Genomic DNA, 27964 nt, shown 5'->3' with positions numbered 1-27964 from the left:
AACCATCTAATGAACATATGAAATTTGTACAGAGTTAAGATTAGCGAGTATTACCAAGTCATTTTCTTTTTTTAAATTGAATGGTGCCCTGCTAAACATATATGACACATAAATAAGAACATAAATCAGCAGAAGATCTCAATGGATAAATTCCAACATGTATTTATAGCAAAATAAGAAAACAGTGTCTGAATTAAAAGGACACTTATTTTCAATTGAAGTTTTTAAATGTCCCTCCATGATCACATTTCATTCTTTTGAGGGTGAATGGCATGCAGAGAGAACACTGTACCCCCACAGAGACCCATGGATAAAATACACACACTGCCTCTGTGACAGGGTAATCAAAAAAGTGTAAATGAAAATAAAGGCGCACTTCATTTTGGGTAAAAAATTTGAACACAGCAGTTTCTCACATCCCTCCCACCCCACCCTTGCCTCCACCCTCCCTCCCTCCCTCTCTCTCTCTCTCAATCCCTCTAAAATGATGGAGACAGAGCCTTGGGGCTCTCCAGTTACTATTGTGAGTCCCGCTCTGGGTTCTGTTTGGGGTCATTGTTCGCGATTAATCAGCCGTAACAAATGGAGCCGTCCAGCTCATTACATATTCGCACACCGAGGTGACCATGGGAAGGTCCTGCCGCCTGGGCCTCTGGTTGGTAATGACCATCTCTCGAAGCTCTCTCTCCCCGGCAGCTTGTAAATACCTCGGTCCTACCCACTCGGGCGGGCTGCAGACGAGCCGCGGCTGTCTGGACCCGCCTTGTCGTCGCACGTCGCCTGTCGGTTGTGTGTCCTTTCAGTCGTTTTTTGTCTCCCGTTCTCTGCCTTGTGCCGCCTTGTCATGAGTTGAGTGTTTACAAAAACCCATTCCTGGATGGCAGATATGCCCAGAAAAACTTACAAGGAACCAAGCAGCTGGATGGGTGGGATGAGAGTGGGGGCTGATGAGGGCCTATTGATTTTGCAAATGCAGCATAACATCAGAGATACATATTCACAGACTAAAAGATCAACCAAACAGGGCAGGACCCAGAAGTAGTGATGAAGCAATGAAGCCTTTCTTGAACTCTGTATTATACAAAACATAGATTTGCCCGTCATTGCTTATGTGACCAATAAACTGAAAATGTGTCACACTTCCCAGTGATAAAAAGAAACTGCAAATATTCCCCTCTTTATAACTGCATGTTGGGACCAACTAAAATCAGTGAGTTTGGAACAAGTTTTGGAGAGAGCATGGAATAACTTTTTGCTAGGAGTGCTGCAAACTTTTATGCTGTGTCTTTTAGAAAGTCTAATAGCATCCCATGTTGTATTGTTTTGATTAAACAATTAGCTACAATGTGAGAAAAGAATAAAGTTAAAGTATCCACGCGACTAGTCCAATAAATACAATTTGTGCACTATCCAATCAATTCCCATTCCCAAAGCATTCATATCTCTGTGGTTCTTTTGTATTTGTATTTTTTGGCTTCTGGTCAGCTAGTTATTTCTGGGTTCAGAATACAGAATTTCTGGGTGTATTATCATCAATCATCATCACTTTTATAATTTTTCATTTTCACATTTATTATTATAAAAAAAAATGTTATTATCGCAAACTAAAACTAAGATGAAAAACAGGTGTGCAGGTTACTATTTTGGCCCAAAAGTGTACTGATAAATATTTTGTTGTTAATATGAGATCTTTAGCTACTTGAATTGACTGTGTGTATATACCTTTACCATTGCTTCCAAACAGACATAGGTTTTAATCTTACCAAAGGATAAACTCATATGAAAAACACAGAATGTCCATGGAAACATTCTAAAGCACAGTTTACCAAATACCATTATATGCATGCTTTATGAATGAGACCTAATGTCTCATTGAATCAATTGAATCAACATTTGTATTTCCATATTCGGCAAAATTAACAATCATCAGATAAACTTGACATGCCATCATCATTAATAAAAACCTTATTTATTTGTTTGTCAAAGGACAAATGTTGATTGAAGTTTTTTATCGAGAACCTGGGACGACAATATTATTTGTGCACAAATTCCTGAGGTTATGTATTTACTGATCGTTTGTCTTAGGCTAGTAGGTGATAGCTAATATCACACAGCCGTTGGAGGAAGCCACAGTGACCTTGGTCTCCAACTGCCACGCTGGAACTTTGGATTTTGGCCACATGGACACGGGTGCGCGAGACGGAGAAAGCATGATATGGGATTTAAGTCGTCTGAAGACGGTTTGGCGCTGGCATTGCCATTTGTACGGGGGAACGTGACAATAATTAGAGCTGACTCACCCATCCCTTGTTATAATCCTCTGGATGTGCAGCCCTTGCACAGGTGTCCAGAAAATCCAATTATCATCACTGCAGTCTGGGGCAAACAGAGGAAGAAAAAGGAGAGAAAAAGCATGACTAAAAGTGTCACTGCATGGTACATCATCTCCTTAGAACAGTCTCAAAGCAAAATTCATCCCCACACCTTTCACACCCAGATACATACTTTTTAACCCCTGTGTAGTCTTAACATTCTGTATACTCCCCTTGTCCAAAGGGTCAAATTACCCGCCTTCACTAAACCCATAAAGTAAAGCAGGTTAATTGAATTTTAAACCCCAAATCTATTTTGCATGAAGAAACAACCTGTCATTCATTGCAAACTTTCGTCATCAAAGTTGAAAAAATATCATTTCGGGGATTTTCTCTGCGGTTAAACATAGTGGCGGGTCATTGTTGAACACAAGACAACACAAGGGTTAATACTATACTTTGTTTCCACAGTTATGGTTGACAGTTGCTTGAATACAAGCCATGTGAGCATTAGTTATTTGACCCACTTTCACTGTACTTATCAGTATTCTGTGCTAAATAGTTGGTATGTTTCAGATTAGCCATCTATACATCTATTCAAGCCACTGAAGAAAATGTGTTTATTCTGATGTTCCACCATCGTCAAATTGGTACATGGTTCTTGAGATTAAAACAAAATAGTCATGTCCCCTACAGTGGGCAAAAAGGAATTGTCAGGTCTTAGCAGGGTATGATGCCATCTTAGCATCTTAGCCTATTTTACGTAACAAGAACAGTATAAATAAGTAAATAAGGCTTATTATGTGCATTACTGAAGAGATTAGCGCATTCCAGGAGAGAAAGTACTGTTCAGAAGAGACTGCTGCCAACAAAGTAATAAGCAGCCACTGCACTGAGGGAAAACAGACTAGCAAAAGTGATGAGTGAGGGTGCAAGAACTATTGCTTTAACAGCCCAGACTGACCAAGAGAGTAACAAGTGACCATTTTTTGGACAGTAGCAGTGTTCCTTCAGACTGTGCTAAGTTAAATAACAGCAAAGGACTGATTTGCAACCATGTAATAGGCTTTTTCTCTCTCCCACTGTCGGGGAGTAGGGGGCTCTCTACATTTCCCAATCCCCCCACTTCCTCTCCTCATTATCGCCTGCCATGCTCCTCCAATCTTAAATTGCAAGCTGGGGGCTGCACGTTTGGGTTAGGGGAGTACATACCCCCACCCCCCCCCCTCAAATACCCTGCTGACACGCTGATTATTTAAAACAAACTTTTTTTTTGTTTTGTTTTCTAACCTAAGTCTGAGCTCAGAAGAGATTCCCTACTGTGTGTGAAAATGGCCACTGTTTCCTGTTAATGAAACAGGAAGCTGTAATAAAAGACAATAAAAAAGTACCATTGTGGGGTACTGACAAAAAAGGCCATTTCACAACACAGCATTGGCAATTGGTTCAACAATTTGGTTGCACTGGGATAATGTCAACATTTTTTAAAATAAAGTTATCAGTGAGTCAAATCTCTTTCTACCTATCCACAGTCAAAAACAATGAATAATTAATGATTAAAAATATGAGCTTTGTTCCAGAACCATTGGATACCATTACTATAAACAAAAACAAAATGTCTCAGAAATATACAAAAAATATATAAACTTTAACATCAATATTGCACTTCTTCTTCTTCTTCTTCTGACCTAAAGAAAAAAGTTGGACTTAAAATGATAGATAAGGGACAGCACCACATTCTCTCTTGGGACCTCCCTCATGTGGTTGTTAATTGTAGACTGAGCCTAAATGTAGCCTCATTCATTGGTAACTAGTGTCATGGAATTACATTCATTCAAATTGACAGTCCTTAAATTACCATAGTCACTACCATTCATCATCTCTGTTTTGTTTCTGAAAGGCAGCTTAGCTCTTCTAAATATGAAAACACGCTTAATATTTCATAGTGCGACGCTTCGGTAAGTAGACTTTGCACTGGAGTTTGACCGTGCATGTGCAATGTTGCTAGAGATGCTTGTATGACAGAGGAATTCTATTGTAGAATTGCTCCCTGCTGAGAGCGAAGGGGGCCAGTCAATGGAATACCCGTGAGAAACCAAGATGCGGAGAGAGGTCTGAAGCTAACTGTGATACAAAACAGGAAGTGCTTCTCTGGCACAGTGGCCCTTGCTTCATTCCACAGCGAGTGAGGAGAAAAGATTGGCGTGGCATCTGCCACTCACAGTGGCCGTAAGGAGAGTCACGGAGACACGTGACAGCTGAGGCATGTCTTCTCCACAATTGAGGTTCTCCTGCTGGAGGTGGGTGATGGGACCCCCTCCCATCACCCACCAGCAGGAGAACCCCCAATTGTCCGATTCCTTTTTGTACCGATGCCCCCAGAGTCCACGTTCACAAAGACAGGCTCTTTGGAATTTACAGTATTCCGTCTTTCTGACGGGAGACAATGGAGAGGAGTAGGAGGGCTCAGAGGTCACCTGATGCACCTGGCTTGCAAATTAGGAGAATGCAATGAAGGCACTGGTCACACAATAGTTGCAGAAAATTCTTGTGTAATCCACAGCAGCTGAATGTTCTGTCAATGGTTCAATTGGCTGTCAGTCACCCAGTTCTCAGGCTGAGTCAAAGGTAGAAGTGAAGTAAAAAACCCAACACAAGCATCATGCAGATTTGAGGTTGTTGGTGCTCACGCCAAAACAGTAGTTTAGAGCCTCATTACTCAAAATGTCAGCAGCTTTATTTGACAGACAAACTGGCTCCTTGACAACATCCAGCATTTTCTTTGTTCGCAAGCAGTAAAAATGTGTATATACTGGATGTACATGCATACAAGAAGTGAGCAACAGCTTCGCAATTCAACTGAATTTGCCTCCTTGTGTTTTTAAGCATAATTGAACCCATAACTGATCCCAGATCAGATGGAGGAAATATGGGTCAGAAGCTGAAAAGAGGCTGGTTAGTTTGTCTCATGCTGTGCTCTGCAAAGCCAGCAGTTCATCTGCCTACTCATTCTTCTCCACCATCACACAGCAAAACTGTGAGAGATTCATCCATCAGAGGTAAAAACCACTCAACAAAAAAGAGGCTAGGAGTGAGAGTGCTTACTACGCCACAAGTCACAAGGAACCCATTCACTGAACAGGAATGTAGAAAGTGGAATCGTGTCCTCTCTAGTCCCTCTTGAAGTGGCATGTCTATATCAGTACAGCATTCAAGAAATGCATTAATTTCAGACAAAATCATGATCCATAATGCTGCATGAGGAGAAATATGATAAATAAATACAAATAAAATTTTTAAACAGTCAACATGTGTGGAGGACCACAAGACCATGCCACAACAAGCAGACACGCCCCAATGAGTCAGTTTGTGGGTTTCGACCGCCTTTTCCACACGATTTTACCCGGTCCAGTACCCCGTGCAATAAAATAGAAACTATTGTTGTCCTCGCAAACCTCAAAAACAAATTGACGCTGGAATTTGGGGGCAGAATGTGTATGATCGCTAAGAATTTTCGGACACGGACTAGCCGGCAGCGCTGCTCGAAAAGTTTGGGCCCGGGAGAATGGCCGGCCTTGTTTTTTGGGGGGCCTTGCATGCTGCAGCTGTCGCCCATTTTTTTGCCCGTTTATTACATGCGGGGCGTCCGATGAATGAGGACCGCTGTTTTACTGTATGTCACAAGTACAGGACAGGCCTCCTACCCCCGCAAAAGAACTGGCTGATCCGCAGCAAGGCAGAGCAGTTGTAATTCTTGCAAGGAGAGCCAAGAATAAAGAGGGCTTGTTGGGGGTCTTGGCGAGGCCTACAAAGTCCTGCCTTTAGGGCCTGTCGATGCCATCCCCTGTTGTATTCTTTGGCACTGTGGGGCACAAAAACATGGATTGTTCGCTGTTGTCGAGTTGTCCAAAAATTGTGAAATGACAGTAATGGCTCTGTAGAGTGTAGTTTATGGGTTCAAGTAGGGTTGGGTCCTTTTTGGAATGACTTCGGGGGTGGAGAGGAAGAACGTTGTTGCTTTCTCAGTACTCAGGCCTGAGTGTGCTCCCGCTAATTTGCAACCAAAGTACAAATCTGTGCTATCGGTTCAGTTGAATTATTTCTATGAATTACAGAGAGACTGTATGGTTCTTTGCTGGTTGTAATTTATTTCCTCTGTTTATTTTTGATGTTCCATATCAATAATTTGATATTATTGTCAGGTGAAATGGTGGTTTTAATGCCCAATGGTTAATTAACTGGCATATAACTGGATCAAAACAGATTTGTAACTTTCCCTCTTCAATATATTCAATACAAGATGCCTGAAGTACATTAACGAACCAACAATAATAAGAATGTATCATCGCTAGTACAGAACATACTGTACGATACGTTTTTATGGTGTACATGAAACTCTACATTTCAAAAGGCAGCAGAATATGTGAAAAGCTCACAGGGTCGATACCGAAACAGTGAAACTGCTTTTTAGGTTTATTAATTTGTTGTTTCTACACAGAGGACAGGGGGTTTAGCCCGGGCTGGCCCCCCAAGTAATGCTGCAAATGGCACGGATTTGGATCTCCCTTTTGTTGTCCTGCCTGCTGACGGCTCGCACTGCTGATGGGCTAAAACCCGCATTTCCCCCACTGCAGCACTTTTGAAACAAAAACCACCGCGGCACTGATGAGTAATGCCAGCTTGTCAAAAACGTCCTGTTAAACAAATGTGCACAACCCAGTTCAGCCTGCAATCCAGAGAGGGGAACAGCAAAAGTTGTCTGCTGTCTCGAAACCCTTTGTGTCTGGAGGCTTTTGCAAGACTGATCCTTGCAGCTCGTTTGTCCTTAACTTTGACTGACAAATAATCCTTTTTTTCAGTTTGGCAAGCTAGAGTTGTTGATTGCAGACCCATTCAGTATGTGAAGGAAAATATACTTTAATCGTTAGTTAAGGACAAGTTAAGGCTAAATGTTAACTGAATTCCATACAATGTAAAAAATTTGGCAATGCTTGTCCAAATACACACACCTTAAGAAACAGATTATTTTATAGTATTACTTGATGATGCCCATGAAGTAAATAATTCAGAGAAACAGTGAGGACTGTTTACTTCAAGATTGCCACTGAACAACAATTAAGGTTGTAATAGGCTCTACAAAAGCAAAAGCAATCAATTAAGTTTATAATCAGCACAGAGAAGTGCTGATTAATATTTTCAACCTTATGATTCCCATATCCTCTTAAATGCTGAACACACTGAAAATGGCAATATATCCATAAGTTAGCATTTGGCCACCTTCCAACTGTCCAGTAAAAAAAAGTGTGATTCACATGCACTCTTTCAGGGGTTCAACTTGGGGTGCGGTGGGGTGTCCTTGGAGCAGATAAAGGCTCTTTCAAGCAAGTGCTTTCCGTGATGTCACCCGGTACTTTTTTTCTTCTAGCTTGTGACACATCGCTCACGGCCCATGAATATGGTGGAGATTAAACGTGGAACTGGTGGGCTGGGAAGGGAAGGGGAGGGGGTCCCAAAATAAATTTAAATTCAATCATGTAAAGAAGCCCCTCTGGAACCATAGTTCCCACTCGTTTGGCCCTGAAAGCACTCAGGAATGAATCAGGCAGTTAAACACATGACAGAGGCCTGACTCACGGAGGGAAGGCACAATCCATCCAGATGACGGGGCATCAACTGTCTCCCTTGTTCTCTCTGTGTCTTGGGGCATTACAGTTGTAATAGACTCCTTAATAATGCTTTTAGGGAGGTTGAATTCAGAAATGATAATTCTACCTCTTCAGCCATGACTAGTGCTACAGCTCATTATGAAGAAATCAAAAGAGAGCCATTTGTTCATTAGATCTCATTTACAGCAACACGCTTAGATAATGCTCTGCTCGCATTTGTAATGACCTGTAGCACCACTTGTGTTGCGATTCGCACCGTTTTCCTGAAACAATTGTCTTGGGTTGTTACATCTCCTGCTTCTATGAAATCCCCCCACCAATCCGTTTCTCTGCAATTAAGGATAATTCATGACTAAATAATATCATGCAACAAATTGTCATGCAGCAAATATTTTGTTATTTATTTTTACAGCATAAGAGAATGGTCCTGTCAGCTGAGTGCTAGAGCGTACAGCAGGGATCACTGCTAGAGTGTACACAGTCCTCAAGGGCAAAGAAAACTACCTTTTACCAGGTAGTTGGGTGTGAAGACAGTCTGGCCAATCAGTAGCAGTAATGATTAATTTAATTGCCCAGGAGAAAAGAAAACAAGGTCTGGATTTGGATTTGAGGGCCAGATTTGATGATCCTATGCTATTTATTTAGCATTAGTCTTTACATTTATTCAGCATTAGTCTTTAAATTTGACTCACAATTAAGAACAAGGGTTGGTATTTTATCTTCACAAAACTAGTGTTTCTTCCTTGATACATAGCAGGGAGCTGAGGCTGGTGATGTGTCAGTGGAGGGTCTTGCAGTGAATTTCACGGAGCAACTGAACAGCCTCACAGTTGCAAACACTGTTGTAAATGCATTGAGAAACCATGCAATCATGTAGTTAAGAGTGTTCAGCATCTAAGAGGGAGGGAGGGGAGCCCTGAAATAGAAATACCTATACATAGATTCTTTGTAATTCTCTCAACAGCCTGATTCATGCTAGAGTAAAATCATGGGTGAAGGTAAATAGTCCTCCAAAATTTTTGACTTCTACACCTTGCACTCAGGGGAAATGAGGCCTTTCAACCCCTGCTGGTGCTCCCAGACAGAATCTACATGTTCAGGCTCTTTAATCAAAGACCCAGATCCGTCAGCTCTAAAGGGAAGAACTCCTAGGCACTCTGCTGCCTCCAAATCTGAACACGGACCTCTTGAGGAGTTACGTCCTGCGGATACAAGATTCGATTAAATAAACAAAAATCACTGGGACAGAAGTTATGGGATGGCGCCGGTGATGGAGCATTCAGCAGAGAGAGTACAACTTAAGAGGAACGAAACAAACATTTCTTGGGTTGTCCACGGTCAAATTTTAGCATTAGCTCAAATTTCCACAGGTCACTGGTGCAGGAGAAAGAGGTACCTCAAGAGTAACTTCAGCTCTGTTGGCGGACAAACTGAAATTTTCAAGGAAATTTGGAGTCCCATGTCACACTTCCAGAGGATACCTGCAGATGACAATGTTGAAAGTAAATACAATGGTAAATGGTAAATGGTTGGCATTTATATAGCACCTTCATCCAAAGCACTGTACAATTGATGCTTCTCATTCACCCATTCATACACACACTCACAGACCAACAGCGATTGGCTGCCATGCAAGGCACCGACCAGCTCGTCAGGAGCATTTGGCTGCGACTGCTCTTACTGCCTGAGCCATGTCGCCCGACAATCTTCTCAACTATCGCATGATATGGAGGTGAGGCATGTGGAACAGCATTGCTGAGAAAGTATGGCTCACATATCACATGTGTTTCAGAGACTCTCAACCATACCCATATTACTCACTGTTAACTACCCCCAAACATACTCATTTGCACTGAAGGTTCTGTTGGGCAGGTATGCTATATTAAACTAGACTACCCAGATTAGCTACATTGTGAGACAGATGATTTAGAATGTTAAATTGCCTCTTCAATAAAGGTCCCAACAAGGCAAGTCACAATGCCAAGAGGGGAAACTGTTTAAGTATCTGGTGAATTTATCCATGTTTGCCAGGAGGGCTGATTTAATAAAATAAAATGTGTTTAATAAAATTATCTCTTCTCGGAATGAGGTAGTGAAAATGTCAATTGCCCTGTCTAATTCTAGTAAAGAATTAGACAGGGCAGCACATTATGCTCTAATAGTGACTACAAATGTATTTGCTGCGAAATGAGTGAGACCTATTATTGAAAGAAAAACTGAAAATTGATCTCCTTAAAAAGGTCCTCAGACTTTCATCTGTGAAAAACATTCACTTTGAAGACTCCAGTTGGGCTAGAATTCTGTTAATGTGGGGTTAAGAGATTGTTCAAGGAGGATTTTAATGTAGGAAATACAGCATATCTGGAGCTGGAGCTCGTAAAAAGTTTGATTACCCATATGCCAACTGTGCAAAACAAAAACCTCAAGGATGGTGGGAGATGATTTTACAGTAGGTTCAATTGTTTGACCAAATGGGATGACCGAATGGGATTGTTTACATGACTCGTACGAAATAAGAGAAATTAGGTGAACGTGCCAAATTGTCTTAAATCACTCATTTAAGAGATAAGGTAAGAACAAATTAGTTCATATGAGAGGTTCTTGCATGAGGCCCATTGTCCAGCACTTGACAGTCTGCACTTTAACCTCATATTTACTGCTTCATTTCAAATTCGATGTGCTGGAGTACAGAGCCAAAAGAACATAAATTGTACCACTGTCAAAATACTTATGGACTGCACTATACATAGCCATCAGATAATGCGACAATTTTCAGATAAACTTTTTCATGTGCATTAAATTGGATATTTGATTCCAAGATATATGTAATCATGAATGTTCTGTAGTTGATAATGTACACATTGCTCTTAAGGAAGCATATAAATCTCTTATTATTATAATCATGAATTCTATAAATGTTAATATACAGCCAGAGCACAATCCTTGTGTATAAAGCTATGCTTGTAGTGAGGGTTAATTGCAGACTGCAGATGTTCAGTGCCTGCACTTCAATCATTTGGAGTATCCATGCTATTATTTACACTGTAGAATTTTACAAAGGTTACGTGTGTGTACTTGTGCATGTGTGTCTGAAATATATGAGTGACATACTACTATGATGATTAACATTTGAAAAAATACGACATTTTTTTCAAATGCTAATCTTCAAGTAGCATTCTGTTTACCAAACGAGAAGCTGGTGGGATTCATTAATTCTCTGAAAACCCCACTTCCGTGGGCACATATACATTCACAAACTCTCTCTCTCTCGCCATTGAAAACACTTAACAAGCTTTTAACAACCACCTCCAGCACACTTGCGCATTTCTGGGGGCCCCTTTTGCGCGGACCCCCTTGCGGCTCTCAGAGGAAATCTATCACCAGTGGCTAAGACCTGGCCTAGGCCCGTCAGTCGCGCTTCTGCCGGATGGGGTCAAGAGGTCAAAATCAATTTTTGTGGACCACCTGTGGAGGCCAGGCCGCGAACTGACTCAAAAAATTTATATCAGAGTCAGAGCTGCCCACCACCCAGGGACAGGCCCTGGCCGGTGCTCCCACCACGGGAGCCTGTCCTCAACAGAAGCCAGCGCAGGCAGAGGCGGGAGTCGTTGACCCCTCGAGCTGACCTCTTCAAACTTCAAATAAATTGTTCTGGCAGTTACCAGGGCGACTAGGCATCCCAAGCTTATCCTTCTTACTGGAAGGAGAAAAAAAAGTGAAGGGAAGCAGATTCTCAGCAGCTCACTAAATAAGAATGCAAATGTTGTGTGTGTGTGTGCGCGCGTGTGTGTGTGTGTGTGTGTGTGTGTCCCAATGGTTTTATTGTGGAAAGGTGCTTCCTTGAACTGCACTTGTGCAATGTTCTGATTTTCCACAACAAGTCTAAAAGATTCATGTGTATGGCGCTGGGGAAAAAAAGCATTAGCAAACACATGCCTTTCCAAATAGGCTCACATTAAAGGGAGTGAGAAACTATTAAGAGTGCAATAGCAATACAACAGGCAACAGTAGTTTTGTCAAAGGAATTTCAGTTTATTTAACTGCTTTATTATAAAAGTGCTAGCATTGCCTATCCTTGTGGTATAACTCATTTTATTTTTAAGTTCCATTAAGTGTAAAATGCATTTATGGCTGCATTTCTGTGAAAGATGTTAGCATTTTTGTAGGATCTATATTTATGCGATTTTTCTTGCTCAAGCTTCTTGGAAAGCCTTGAAGTAAAGACAACAGGAAACATTTTTAAATGACAGCTACGCAAAAAAACGATTTAATTTTAATGAGCTATTTTTAAGTTTTCAAGCTCATTTTAACTTTTTCACAAATTACACTAATATAGAGCTATAACATTCAAGTTTTCTTCCATCTACAACACGCATCACTAGCAATTTCACTCCTTCCACTAAGTCTAAGTGTATGATTATTCAAGTTGTCTGACATCACTGAGAACTTGTCGACTTACGGAATAAGTTAAAGCTAAATATTGTGAATAGCTTAACAGTCTTTATTAACCATTGATTGCTTCTGATGAAAAATAAGTTACAATAATAACCCATCATTGATACGGCACACACTTTCTAGAGAAGTGGTGTTCTGCTCCCTTAAATATTGTGCAGTCATTGAAGTCAAGGGCCCGGATTGTTTGAATAAACTCGGAGTGAATGCGGAATGAGATACGCTTGAAGTGAGATCTGCATAAGTACCACAAATGACCCATGCTGTCAGTAGCATGATCGATCGGAGAACAGTGGCTGTTTGGGATCCACGTCATGCTGCACCAATACTAACTTCACATGGCCTCTTGCCAATTCCTGGGCTTTTCTATTTGGAGAACAGACATCTGAAGACTGATAATCCGTACTGTAAGAACTGAAGTGCTTCTTCATCCACAGTGCTACATTGTAAACTATAGCCCAGTTTTCAGATATTCTACACAACAGCCTATTCTGAAGAAAACTATAAATACTCACTCTACATATCCATCTTGAACACTGGGTGACAAACAATCTCCAAACAAAGAATTTAATGAAAGGTGACATTACGGCATTTAGGCAATTCAGATGCTTTATTTTTTCATTTGCAAAATGAGTGCTCTCGTGTGTTTAAAACTCCCAAAGACCTAGAACACACCAAACAAACAACGAATCAGTCATTTTCTTAGCCCATTGTTTCAATAGCATTTTAAATGTAGATCAGGACTGTAGATGAAATATTAGTTTTTCTTTGTAAATTATGTGATTTTGTTGAATCTACTTTAAAACAAACATGAATCTGTTTTGGGAAAAGAAAGCATTTAGTTGGTATGCTCTGCTGTAGATTGAGAGCCTATAGTGCTTGAGTGGTTTCAGGGCAACTCTGAGTTTGACAGTGGAAGTTTCCTGCACGGACGATGAAATCACTTCCCACCACAACCATTTCTGGTCGCTGTCAGAGCTGTCATTTCACAGAGGGGACACAATGATGAGCTGGATAGTGACAGAGCTCTGATCTCAACGATGAGGAGATAACCGGGAGATTAAAATGGCTTGCTTGTTCTGCTCGGTTACTCGATAGGCGTGTGAACTCCCTCCCGTATTTACAATCGAAGGCAATGGCCGCGTCCAGCGCTGACTATGATTCTAGGTCAGGCTCCTCTAGCTCAGCTCCATAGCAGTTATGTGAAAAATGTAGAGAACCACAAAATGTTTGCAAGAAATTGCAATAGCCAAGCCTGTTTAAGCAATAAATTGTGCTACTGCAGCCTACAGCATTAATTAACTTTTGACTGTCACACAACGTGCCAGATGTGCCAAAGTTTATTGTTGGGGAGTTGATTGATATAAATTATGGGGGGGAACTGCACATTTATTACTGTCATTTGTTGCTTTCAAATGAAACCACGTGATCACCAGAAGCAAGATGACTGTCAAGTGATTGTGGCCATGAACGGTCATTAGGCTACTTCTGAAGTTAAGTATTAGATTTTTAGTACAGTTTGTTAAGTATAGACTAGGCTGCAACTAACACAAGCCTACTGTTCAAATGATCAACGTTCAATAGCTTAGGCCTACATTATTCCCTCAAAATGCGACTTTTACGTCATGTTTCTCATTTTCCCTGTAAGGTTAATATAGCATAGCCTATATAAGAGTATGCCAATGAGAATACATTTGTATAGGTTAACTCTGAGCAGTCTATTAGCCTATTTCATGAGTAGACCTGCGTTTTGTCTTCACAGTCTTACAGTTGGATAAATCTTGGTTCATCAAGTGGAGCACGTTTATTTAAAGCGTTAACAGGTTAATATGAGTTTAAAGAGGTAGCAATCCTCTAGTGTGGATCAGTTATGCCTTTCATTGTTCATTGTTTGGTCGTGGTTTAAAGATGTCATATTTTGCATTTGTTTATGAGTTTCTTGGTAATATTGATAAGTATGGGTAAATCATATCAACGGGTATATTACATAATTATTCAGAAATTACTTGCAAAATTGTAATTCCGACCTTGTTACCGTGTATTTGACCCAATCAATCGCAAAATAATATATATAAATAAATAAAAAACCTTTATGCTGATCTAAGTCCTTTTTCAATGTATAGGCTATTGGGATCACAGGTCTTACAGATTATTTAAGAGCCAAACTGTAGGCTGTGGTGAGCCCACAGCAATTTGATAGTATTTATTCAGCTAGTTGGATTGTAAGCAGGCCCACGCGTTCGGGGCCGAGTTCTCCTCTTACTTCTATTCAGAGGGCTAGGGTCGCGCCAGAGAAATAAAAAAAGATCCTTTGTGGGGTCCCTTCTGAAACTTTTGTAAACCTTTTCTTCTAAAAGCATACAAAAGCTTGTCTTTTTTAACTCAAAGGGGCAACGAACTGTTGAGTTTTAGGAAGGGATTGATCTAAAATACTTGCCCTGGACAAGATTATGGGTAGTTTTACACACAATTCCCTTTTCACAATGTGTGACTAGGCCTATTTTGCCCATTGCTGTCATTTCATCTGTACTTACAAATGCCTGATGTTCCCAGCAAAATAAATACATTCACTGTGTCAATGAGAAGCTAATCAAACCAAATGTATTGGCTAGTCAAAGGGCCTACCTAGAAGAAACAAACAAATTATTAATGAATTTTACCCTTATTGGTGTTGATATTTTTATACTCTACTTATAGTTGTTTACAACAACTTTTTCCCATTTTAACACTTTTACTTTGGTTCTCTGGGGTTGTTCCCCATGTGACATAGCCTAAATTAATATACAAAACAAACCCACGAATTTAAAGACCTATAGGCAGATAAGCCTACTGAACAGATATTCCCTCCAGACAACAAATGACAAAAGATAAACAGTTTGTCTGTTTCAAGCTATTACACTCCCTAAGTAGATGGGTTGTATTGTAACAATTATTTATACTCGTGGTGACAATGTCCCAGCATAAACCTTTTTAGCCAATGCAAATTATTCACTTTAGTGTTATGAAGGCACGGCCCAGCTATTCTCTGGAAATATTTATTTCAAATAACCTATCCCATAAATGCATACCCTCACAGTACCATAATTGAATTCAATGTAGGTCTAGCTATGTCCTTGACATAGACAGCAGGGCCCATTCAGTATTATGTACAAAAGATTATCTCACTGTAGTAAATTTAGGTAAAGACTTTGATTGGCATATTCATGTGAATTTAAGACAGTAAGCTATGAGGTACAGACAGTAGGATCTATACCATAAGGATTTGTTCCTAATCAATGTTATTTGGCAATAATAATATTATTTAGCCATAAAGCTACATTCAGTTTGTTATTTCAAAATTAAGCCAGCCAATTTGTTTTGATGCTAATTGGTCATCCCTTTGAAATAAGCAAAAGAACATATTTCCAGAATGGCATACCACTTATGAGTAAGCAAACGACAGCCGATAGCTTACTTATTCTGTAGCTTCATCAGCTCAGTTGTCTTTTCAACAGTTGACAACATTTCAATCAGACCACAATTAAATGTGGTTTATTTATATTTTGACATTGGACAACGAATTTTAAAATGTGCTGTTACTTCTTTGTTCTTCAAGACATGTGAAAACACATGTTTTCATTAATCAGGGCCAACTCTGAGCTATAAATTGTGAAACTGTTAAAACGAACTAAATTATTTCACCCGAAGCTAATGAAAGGGGCATTGCAGGTAGTGTATATAGTCCTACCCCGCATTTTCCGCCAGAGACGCAAATACTGTAGGCTGATGCATCAGTAGGTCACCCTCGTGCCATAACTGTGCACCAGTGACTGTTGCTCGTAAGAAAACTGTTCAACCACTTTTGCTGTTCAATAACTTGGCTTAACCAAAAAATGGACGTATTTTTATATGCTGGAAGTTTTTTTTTAACTGTTTTGTGTTGTTCGGGCTTCACTTGTTCACTTCACTTTGATTTCAGTTATTAGCTTCCGAATTGTTGCACAGCTACAGAGTAGGTTAACAATTGAGCAAATATTAGGCCTACATTTAGACCAGCAAACTGATCTGGACATATTATTTGTTGAAAGGCTTTGTGAGGAAAATTATATGATAACTTCTTTAAAATTAATATGGAGCAAAACCTTTTGGATTACTGGTGTTCTTAATTAAAGCCATTACCAACCACTTGAAACAGTAGCTAGTCCCAAATTATAGTGTATTTACAGTAAAAGATATAACCTGGAGTTATCACAACCTTCTTGATTTATGATTGTCAGAATATAAAGTTCCGTCTTCTGTTTAAAATTCGTTTACTGTCCAGCAGCAGGTACATTTTTTTATCTGCACAATTAGATCAGCATTGTTTTCTCAGAAAACCACCACGTGAAAAAAATGTATTCTCAGTGGAAGCCAATCCCATGCAACGTGTTACATTAGGCATATAACGGGACTGTGATTGTCAAAAAGAGAGACCAATTACCTGCTGTTCAATAACGATTAAGAACGTAGCCTTCAAACTCGAATCATAGTCACCAACCAGGATACGATGGAAATGGTCAAATCAGTTTCATTGTTCTTGTTTCCTCATAAACAAACCTCACACGGACTGTCACTGCTTATTCACGCTTTAGGTTTACACCAGAATTATTCGATTGGATTAACTGGATTTGCAATACTAAATAATATTTAAAAAGTATAACTCTCATTCTATAAGTATAAAGATGTCTACAAATGAAACTACACTAACTAACATTTCCCACTGTATTGAAAAATAAATAAAGGGGCTGTAGACGTAGCGCTTCCATTTTTTAAATAAATCAGCTATACATTTAACTGTGATTATGAAATAGCTCTCCATTTAAAAATTACATGGTTCAGTTCAATATGCCTAGCAGCAGCTCTAAGATGTTATTGTGTATTTATTGACGGCAGTGATCACAATGGCTGCCTTTTAAATCGCTTCAGATTAATAACTGAAGAAGGATTGCTCCTTAATTTCAGAATTTCAGTATCCTCACCATCAGAACTGAATTCTGACGTTCAAGTTACTAACCCACATAGGCCTATAACTAAGTAAATTGTCGTTTTGTACCTGGTTAGCCTACATGGATTCATCATGCATGCACAAATTCACTCACACAAATAGTTACACTCTGCTTCCCTACAGTATAGGAAAATATTTAATCCTAAACAATTCATGCCACCAAATTTAACAGAAGTTAGCCATGAGTTCAATTATACTGTATAAGCGGATAAAATCCAAAGGATAGACTACGGACGTTGTCAATGATGTATGAAAGTTAACAGGCCTATATAGAGCTCCATAAAGTTCAAGTGTACGGTTTGTGTGATCTAGCAAGCATTGCAGCTTCAACGAATTCAACGAATGTAGTGCACTCGCAGAGGTCTGAGCCTGAAAGTGTGAGCCACGCAGAGATGGTGCCCTGCCGGTAGACAATGTGTGGTCTATTGAACAGAATGCGCATTTTGGCCGAACTCCCATTCCCGAAATCCCCACTTTCCTGCACCTGCGCTGGCTAAGGAGTCGTTAATTTTCGACATTCTGATAATATAGACCACATCCTTAACAGGTTTCAATTCTACACTTCACAATACTTCCCCCCTCCCCCACCAAAGCCGCCCCAACCCAAAACCACTCCAGAAGAGGGGGTGGGGGTGATGGCTCAAAGACAGATTTTTCGATTGTTTTTATTTCATTAATCCTTGGATGATGTGTTGGCGGCCAGCTGATAGGGTAAAATAATATAAATATTTGTGTAAATTGGAATTTACACACGACTAGGTCTACAGGCTACCACATTAAATGGGCTCATGTTCTGCCTACTGCAATAAGTAACAATACTCTGTAAAGTGTTTTTTTTTATTTTTTTATATTGCAAATCTACTTATTGGTGACGATTGTGGGTAGAAGGCAATTATGGCATTGCTCCACGTTAGCAGTGAGGGATTCGAAAGGTTTGGTAAGTGGCCTTTTTCCTGTAGGGTACATGAAGTTGAAGCCTGCAAAGTAGAGCGACTAGGTATAAAGTACAGGTAGAAAACACTATTTTTTGATACAAAAGAACAGGCTGTAGATCACTGTTTTTGTTTGTTTTTTATCTCCTGGCCTATACAACTTTTGACGGTGAAGGCATCGCATTATGATAGCAACCGGGCCTTCGCCAAATAAAAAAATACATAGGCCTAAATTCTGAAATTGATAAAGTTTTATCATAACAATACTGAGGTTGTGCAGAACTTCGCAGAGTTAAATAGTTTAAGATTGGAACCTGTTGCATCCGCATCCTCGCTCAAGGTGATATGTAGGCTGCAGAAAAAAATAAAACCTGATGTTATGCGTAGACTATGCGAATGACAGCTGTTATTAACGGCCCATGTTCTTGGTCCTTAAAAATCCAATCAAAATATTTTCGAAAGTGAATGTTCGCAGTTATAAACAACACTCAGTCATACAAATGCATTGCTTCATCCTCCCATTTCCCATTGTGGTATTTTAAAACTAGAGACACAATATTACAGGCCTATGTCGCCTCGCCTTGATTTTCAATTAATTCCGATTCCGAATTGCAGCAAGCATAATTTCTGGACAATTGGACATTTCGATATTACCGCTTAATTCCAAGCACAACTGTTTTTATACTTGATTGATCAGTTCTGCGCAAAGCAAGAGACAAAAGAGAAAAGTGGTGTTTTGTTTTTTAGATATAAAAATAAACTCAAATAATGTTTGCAGCGTATGCTGACATAAAATATCCAACTGCATTCGACCTTTAAACCGCTTATAGTGTAGTAAGCATCTTCAACTAGCCTACTACAACCAGTTCCATTGCTTATATAAATAATTAATTGAACCACTGTTCCCTGACCCTTTGAAAGTCCAGCAGGGACACGTTTGTAGTAATAATACTTCAGAATGAGCCCTCGTCAAATATTCATTTAGCGGTTAATGTGAGCTCCTCTCCCTTGAGATGCTGTGTAACAGAAGCTTCCCAGCCTTGGCAAGCAACCGTGCTAATCTACCGCTGCAGTTCAGTAAAATATTCTAACGGACATCAGATTTAGAACGCTGTGGGCCTACAAGTCACAAGGGATACATTGTAAATGTGTGGTCGTTTTAAATACACACGCGCAAATATTAAGCAAATATACCAATTAATAATGTTTGGTTTGACAAGACAATGTGTAATAAATGGCAATGGTAGACAAAGGGCACGCGTAACTACCCGACCAAAAATGTGTTCAAAAATAAGATTATTAGATATTTCTGAACCAGTGTGTCTATGTGAAAAAATATTTATGTCCTAAATTACATCTAATTGCTTGAAAATTGAATGTAGTAGGACAATTAGAACAATAAAGCCTGAGAAACGTCTCAGAAGATGTGTTGCTGGCTATTCCTGCAGTCCCATCCAATATTAGGTTATTATTATCATATTTGTCTGATAATTATTATGTCTTGAATTTGTCGATTAGATGCTAATATATAATCACATATTTTGTTATTTCCTTTAAAATGAGCATATTCTACAGTTCACGATGACTGAATGGGTTGCAGCTTTTAGACACAAATTCACAGGGAAAGAAACATTTTCTTTATACTCCACAAACTCTCCGAAGAAAAAGCCTCATATATTTGTGGAATTCTAAACTCCCTAAATGGAGATCTTCCCTTTTTAGCGCGTTCAGTTTGTAACCTTAAACTAAATGTAACAGGAAACACAATTTTTAGGTATGTTTCACACATCATTTTCAGTTAAACGTGTTTACACAAACTGAAATGCCCATCCAAAATTTTGGCTTAGAGTGAAATACATGCGCAATCACGCGCAGAAAACGCGCTTGACATCCATTAGGCTTTCCCCGATTAAAATGTTGTAAAATGTTGCTAATACTTTTAATTATACAAAAAACGTTTATTACAATGTTTCTGTATATGAAATAACAATAGCTAATCAAAATAAATAGTAAATGGCATGCCCTAAATATAACATTCAGCATTGATAATAAAACCAATTATAAAAGCATTGTTGTGGTTTTATGTTTGGTTTAAAATTCCTAGTCATTTTACAAAAGCATTATTTTTATTCATATTAGAATTTAGAATATGTTATATGGACCAATTGTATGGTAGTAGCAAATAATGCATATCCACTGTCAATGACTTGGCAATAATAATAATACAGGTAGCCTATTGGAATGGCGAAAGCAATCAAAACTCAAACAATATACATACATGTGTACACATTTCAAATATTTATTTATTTCAAACTCTGTATATTGTAAAAAAAAAAAAAAAAACTGAAATTGTGACTGTTATTATAAGGATGTTATTAGTTCAAATAATTATTATGTACATGGAGTGTTGGCAATAGAGCCAAATTTGAAAATACAACTACGGAAATGAAAATAAAAACTAAATGTCACAATTTATCTACAGAAATATTACAAACAACAAAATATAAACACAAAATTCGCGTTTTTAACAGAGGAAAGGGGAAAACGAATATATAAATTAAACATTATGTTTACTTTTGTATTATTCGTTACTTTTCTTACAAAACTAAAAACAGTTTAGTACACTATATGTACCTTCAAGGACAAACCTTTAATCGGTTTATATCTCTTTTCCCTTTCTCCGCTGTGCATTGTTAGAAATTCTTTATAATTTTCACTAAATGCCACTTCATTGCATCTCTTCTGTAGAAATATTGTTTGGAAAATGTGACAATTTTCATAATGCACAATCATGTTGATTGATAAGTGTTTCGATAAATACTGTACAAAAGTTACTAGATAATAAAACAACTGACAAGTGGAGATTTCTCCATTTCCAAAATATGGTATCCCTTTGAAAACAAGAAAGAAAAAAATTCTTCCGTTCATTTAAACCTTGCTTTAAGAAAAAGAAAGTTTGAGGTTTTTCCTTCAGTTCCATAAACTTTTCCCTTGTCCCGCAAAAATGTTCTGTACAAAAATAGTCCAGTTTCTGTGAAGAAACATATTTTACAAATGTGATAAAGGCAATGTGCCATTAATGGTTGTACCAGGTACCGGTGCGGTCTGGTAATGCTGAGACATGTGAAGTCTGCTTTGGGCTGTTTGTTCCGGGACTTCAGCTCCCGGTAGGTACATGCTTATCATATCCCGAAGGTCTCCGGTCTGACAAGGGGCAGCCCTTGAATGAACCGAGGAAGTGACTACGGGTGGACTTGAACTGGATTCCGATTTTACCACCGAACTCATAGAACCAAGAGTCATACCTGGAGTGTTTTGCTGAGAGTATGACATGCTGTATGTGGGGGATCCATTCATGTAGGTCTGGGAATTAGTCATAGAAGTGTACTGAAGAGCGCTCATGTCGTAGCGGTGCATGCTCTGCATCTGTGCCGTGTTGTGAGCATTTAAACCAGGGTGTTGCGAGTAGCCGAGCTGTTCCTGCATCATACCATAGCCTCCGTTGGTCCAACCATTCATGTGTGCATAACTGTCCATTCTCTGATTTACTCCCGCACCCAAACCAGCCCCCACCCCGGCGCCCAGAGCATTACTGCCCGGCGCAAGAAGCCCACCTGGCAGGGTGTACTTGTCCTTTTTCATCAGCGTTTTGGTTTTTCGCCGGGGTCTGTATTTGTAATCCGGATGTTCCTTCATGTGAAGAGCGCGGAGACGCTTCGCTTCGTCGATGAAAGGTCGTTTCTCGCTTTCGGACAGAAGTTTCCATTCTGCCCCGAGTCGTTTGCTAATTTCGGAATTGTGCATTTTTGGGTTCTCTTGTGCCATTTTTCTACGTTGCCCTCTCGACCAAACCATGAACGCGTTCATCGGTCTCTTGACTCGATCCGGACTGTTTTTCTGGTTGTTTCCAGAAGTATTAGAATTCCCCGTGACCACAGAAGTTGTCTGTGCGGGAGGTTTCAGTTCGGTTTCCATCATGCTATACATTTCGACTGGTTGTTTGTCACTTGCTTCACCAAAGAGAACAAAACTCCAAGCCAGAGGCCGTTCGTCGTTATTTCCTTGCTTTCAAAACTTTTTCTCTTCAGCAGGTGGGTCCTCTATTGCTCCAGGAACTTATCTCTGGGTCTCTAAGAATCAACGGGCTAGTTCTCCCTCTTCGTAGGAGCCTTGACAACTCCAGATACTTTTTGAACAAGTTAATAGACAACCATTCATGTGACGGAGGCTGTCATGGAATAAATGGGTTTTACCTAACCAATCACGGAGCGACTGTTCCTTCAGCCATGCAGGACTGTGTCTTTTATTGGCATAAAGAGGCGGGGTTACTCGCGGTTAGTGTTGGTACTGTGAGGCAGAGACTACTTTAAAGTTAGCCAATGGTCGCTTCATATTCATTATTGTAGCAAGTGTTCTTTACAATACATTTTAGAAGTCTGTCACTCTGCAATGTGCTGTCCCACGCGAATCATATTAGTCTTCGTTATCGGCGTGCTTTATATGGCGAATAATTAGGATGATTCCAACATTTATTTATGGAATTAAACTGCATATATACGACTTAAAAAAAAAAAACACATACATAATTTATAATATTATGAATTACTGATAGAAAGTAGCCTAAACCGCATGTCGTCAAAATTGTTAGCAAAAATCTGTTCAATTCATTATTTGTTTAATATTAGCCTACTTGTACAAGTTGACATCTCAATGGTGACGATAAAACTAGGTATTCTTGTAATAGAGGCAAGGTAACGCGAGATGTGTCTTCGTCGAGAAAATGAATGGGCTTCAATGGATTAAGTTGAATGATGAAGCAACCTTAATATAAATAACTTTTGTCTCGGCTGTTGTCACCATGTTGGCCAAACAAAAGCGCGTATATATTTACCCCCACAATGTTATTTAAGACTTTTGTTGCTTAAACGCCCATCACCTCAAATGATAAAGAAAACTTGTCATCCGGCAAACTTTCTCCGTATTGTTCAAAATGGTTTGACTAACAGAGCCAACAGAACAGAAACTTATTAAATATATTTAGGCTACATGTTACTCAACGTGGAGTGTTGTTATTTTTCGGAAATATCTTAAATTTAGGATTTTTTTATATAACCGAATAGGCCAACAGAAAACCTGTAACCTGAAGAAGGAGAAATACACTCAGAGCATAGGCCTACTGATAATTAATGTATAAATACACAAAGGCTACCTGAAATCAAAGGTCCATAAAGAAATTGGGACGGTACGGTGCAACACTGCTATGTACCAACAGCGCCGTCTACTGGCCAGTTAGTTATAAACGAAAAAAATATGTATATTTAAAACTGTAGGTAAAATAATTTTAACAGCCTACTTCATTGGTTTAACCATCAAGCGACCAACTATATTTCATCCTTCCCAAATGTCCTGACTTTGTCATGTCCCCAATAAATACATACCATTTGTCTGGTTTCTGCCTCAATTTGGAGTGATTTGATGATTAGGTGGTGACATATAATTTGGGGTCATATATGACCCCAGCCAAAAGCAACAAACATCGACTGTAAAGTTAGACATTTGGTATTTCAGCACATGGTACAGTAGAGTTTGGGGGAAAAGTTTAAATTGGACAATTTTGGGCTGTAGCATGAAATAGAGGACGTCTATGGCTCAGTGGCTGTGGAGCAGGTTAGAAGCAGTAATTAGCTACTGCATCTTATGAATAGTATCAGTAACTCCCCTGATTGAGTTCACAAATAAATATCATAGAACAGTGTCATATCACATGCGGGTGACGTTAATGATTAGGCATACTAAATGTGCTGTAATTGTAATAATATAGAGATATATACTTTGTTTTTTGTGAAAAATGTATTTTATATGTTTAATGATATTTTAATAAAAATGTAGAAAAACATTTTTCGATTCTTTTGAGTTGGTTCTTTTTCATTCGTTTGAAATTGGACCCAGTTGGTCATTAGTGTGTGCGAAATGTGTTGGTTGCTTGAGGGTTAAGGAGCTTATTCATGAAATAATGTTGTGCGATTACATATCAAACATTCACAGTAGGATGGAACAATTCTTGACTGACATTATGAACTGTAGCCTAGTCATATTTTGAATTGTTAGCGGTTATTGGCATTGGCTATTTCATATTACCCCATGTTTTATTATAACATAGTCTACAATACGCTATCGACACTGTACGCGGTCAAACAAAATGTAGGATAATACATATTCTCCATATTTACAGCAAAATAAAACAAAATTGTCCATTAGTTTATACCCTCAGATCATAATGACATTGCCGGCATTTTTAATCTTGAATGTACTGACTGATTCATTTTTTTGTTACGCAAGAAGGACGCTATAGCTATATGTACTGTAGGCTGCATTTTAGAACTGAGCCTATTTTCGAGTGCAATCTAAATTGAGGTTTTGAATAGCATATCATATATCCACTGATATCCACTCGCGATGTGTGTGTGTGTCTTTGTTTAATCACATTCGACAACCGTTTTATGTTCAGGTCAAAGTTGATTGACTTTAATTTAGTTTGAAATTCGGTCAATGTTTTACGATCATGAAAAAAGACATCGGAAGTGGAAGGTCCACCAGCAGTTTGCCAAGTGACTGGACTAACAGAATGAAGCCTAAACAGGCTATAGGCTAGTTGAGGTCACACAGTATAGCAGCGAGTCTTTTCAAATAGGCCTACTGCCAATTGCTTAGTTTTTTTTGTATGCTAATTAAATCGCACATTATTATTGTTAATGTTGTTGTTGTTTTAATTCTTCTTCTTCTTCTTCTTCTTCTTCTTCTTCTTCTTCTTCTTCTTCTTATTATTATTATCCTTAGCAGTGGCCTTTATCCAGCACGCCTACAATATCATGTTTCCCACTATCAATATGCATAACATGACACTTTGGTTCCTGCACAGCCAAGTCGGTAACATCAGTTCCCCACCCGTGATCTTAACTTGTATCCTGGTAAGCCTCGTCTTTCTTACAGGAAGTGGGCTCCTTGAAATGACGTGAAATGAATTGCAGGCTACATTCAGAAATTCGTTTATTAAAACTGTGAAAGTAGGTAATATTATAAGAAACAGATGCTCTTTTCCATATATTTTCACATTGCAGGGACCCAACACATTTAATCAGCACGCAAAGCAATAGCGGGGAGCTTATCACACCAAGATCAGAATTGGATTCAAAGCCATGAATTCATATGAATTATTAATTAATCATTTGTGTTGATGGCAAAGCAAAGTTGCCTTTGTTGTGTCTAAATTTTGCTATTCGTTAGAGCACAGAGACAGCCTAAATATAAAATATAGCTAATTAATATAATTTTGCTATGATCTTCCAGAAATACAAATGAGCATTTGTATTTTTTATTTTTGACTGGGCTACTGTCCATGGGGAATCAAGTGACTATCTCGGGATACATTAAGAGCTAGTATATTAATGTTTGAGGATTTGATTACGAAGGCAATCATTTTTTATTTCTAATAAAAATTAGACTTGACATAGCCTATTTTTCATTAAATCATTATTTTCATTGTTTTAATCACCGGTCATACAAAATGACATGGGTCAGATCTAAATTTCAATCGATCGACCTATGGTAATACAATCAATAATTTGTCTTTCTCAAAATAGACTTGATTTTGAATTGATATACCAATCCTTAATAGAGCAGCTCAATCGAACACGCCTAAAAATAGTGTTCATTTTATTTATGACATTTTAACCAATTAGCTTTATAATCCAGACAAGTGATTCGTAACGCATCAGGTGAAAAAATGTAATAGCATTCCTTTTCCGAGGGGGGACGACAGGTTGCTTCAAGATATGACACGTGTCCAACTAAGCTTCTCTTGTTGCACGCTGGTAAACGTCGCCCTATAAAATATTTATACTTTTACAAAAGCAAAGGATGTAGGCTAATCCTACTACATTTCAGTTTCTAATGTTATTGCACACATATGTATTCCACACACATGTATAAGCCTACAATAAATGTCCTTTATAAAATATTTTCAATTTAATCCAATGTTTCAGTTATTATATATAATTGAGTTTGCTTTCGGCGCGGTAAATATCGTGTTGCTCTTTGAAATTGTTTCACTGCTACTCGTCCCACACGTTCGCGCACTGGGGTAACACAACAGTTTGGCAATTCTGCCATGACGCCACTCCAAACTTGCCTCCAAAATGTGACACTATTGGTTACGGACAAGGAATTTAAATGATCACGCTTTTGTTTCAATCATACCTATAACTGTGCTAGACAGAATATATGCTGTAGCCTATACGTACCAGGTCCGGTGCACTCCGTAGAATATTGATGGGTAGGAAGGTTTATATCTACATCTTTCGGACTGTAAAAGTATTTCAGCAGTATAGATCTCCATGGATGCCTCTTGAAGACCACATCCTTCCAAGGTATTCAAATTCCCAGCTTCGCGATGCTCCCTCCGCTTTCCCAGATGCGGCAGCGTCTTAAGAGTGCGCCCATCTAGACCGCTCGGTAAACGTTTGCCTTATCTCGCTACCCAAAACAAAAGCAGACCGGTTTGTCGCGACGGAAAACCGAAAAGGTGACGATTTGAAGAATGCGTCAAGAACACCAAAAAGTCAGCTACCAAGTTCGCTTTATACCCTCGCTGCGCACAACGAGGAGGAAAAGCTTTATGTTTTTCAGTGGGTATTCAAAGATAATTTGAAGCCATTGTTTCTGATACAGATGGTTCTTTTTAATACAACACAGCTCTTTGTGAATACTACCCACAATAAAAACCTAAAGCGTTCTGAATAACCATTTTGTTCTCACTTGAATGGGGCCAACAAAAGCGGTCGTGAGGTAATGGGTTCTGTTTATTGAATCCACAGAAAAGGCATTTGATGCCATTTTCTCTCCTTTACAGAAAATACTTTGCACGGTCCCATGAAATTCAATAACTATGAATATTTCTGTCAATATGCCTAATAATTATGACATCAACAACAACAACAACAACAACAACAATAATAATAATAATAATAATAATAATAATAATAATAATAATAATAATAATAATAATGTGGAATAAAATAGTAACCAGTCTAAATTTTACAATGTATTTGCTATCGTTCCTAAATTCACAAACAAATAGTTTGTTTTTGCATATAGGCCTACACTAATCATAGTTTATATGGATTTTAAAATACGTTATAATTAATAAATACAAATAAATGTAATCAATAAAGCGATTCCTGCGAAAAACGAGGTTTAAGATATCCGAACACGTCAGCAATGATTAAGATATACATCTGCTTCGGGGTAACGACTTGATTGGGTAGCTCTACCAAACATGGTTTCAGGCGGTCAAGTCGTTTGTGGTTGTTTGGTCATGGTATAAATCACCTTCAGCACAATGCATAGTTTGTATGTAGCTGACGATGATATTACTATTACACCATTCGCTGTAATAGCTTTCATTATGACTTACAACTGCACATAAGACAACGAGGCTGGAGACCAGGCTGAATATTCTTTGGAGATAAAAGACTAAGGTATTGTTTAAGGTGTTTTCGTTATGGCGGCACACTGAAAAAA

General features: G+C 38.8%; 1 protein-coding gene and 1 long non-coding RNA gene across 2 annotated transcripts; both read right to left on the bottom strand.

Moving 5' to 3' along the window:
• Positions 1 to 463: 463 nt before the first annotated feature.
• LOC133129286 (uncharacterized) lies at positions 464 to 27091 on the bottom strand. The gene is made up of 4 exons (XR_009708803.1): positions 26686 to 27091; positions 9375 to 9459; positions 2301 to 2376; positions 464 to 918 (listed from the first exon to the last, which is right to left on the bottom strand). It is a non-coding gene; the product is annotated as an uncharacterized LOC133129286 (long non-coding RNA).
• On the bottom strand, positions 20476 to 22662 carry LOC133128466 (transcription factor Sox-2-like). The gene has a single exon (XM_061242003.1). The coding sequence runs from the start codon at positions 22370 to 22372 to the stop codon at positions 21434 to 21436; it is 939 nt and encodes a 312-aa protein (XP_061097987.1). The 5' UTR covers positions 22373 to 22662; the 3' UTR covers positions 20476 to 21433.
• Positions 27092 to 27964: the final 873 nt, after the last annotated feature.

Source organism: Conger conger, chromosome 5 (assembly GCF_963514075.1).
Source record: "Conger conger chromosome 5, fConCon1.1, whole genome shotgun sequence".
Lineage (NCBI taxonomy): Eukaryota > Metazoa > Chordata > Actinopteri > Anguilliformes > Congridae > Conger > Conger conger.
This window is presented reverse-complemented; position numbering and strand designations above follow the sequence as displayed.

What these genes read in the sequence shown, in the direction of transcription:
- LOC133128466 (XM_061242003.1), bottom strand. Translation starts at nt 22,372, where the DNA reads ATGTATAGCATGATGGAAACCGAACTGAAACCTCCCGCACAGACAACT.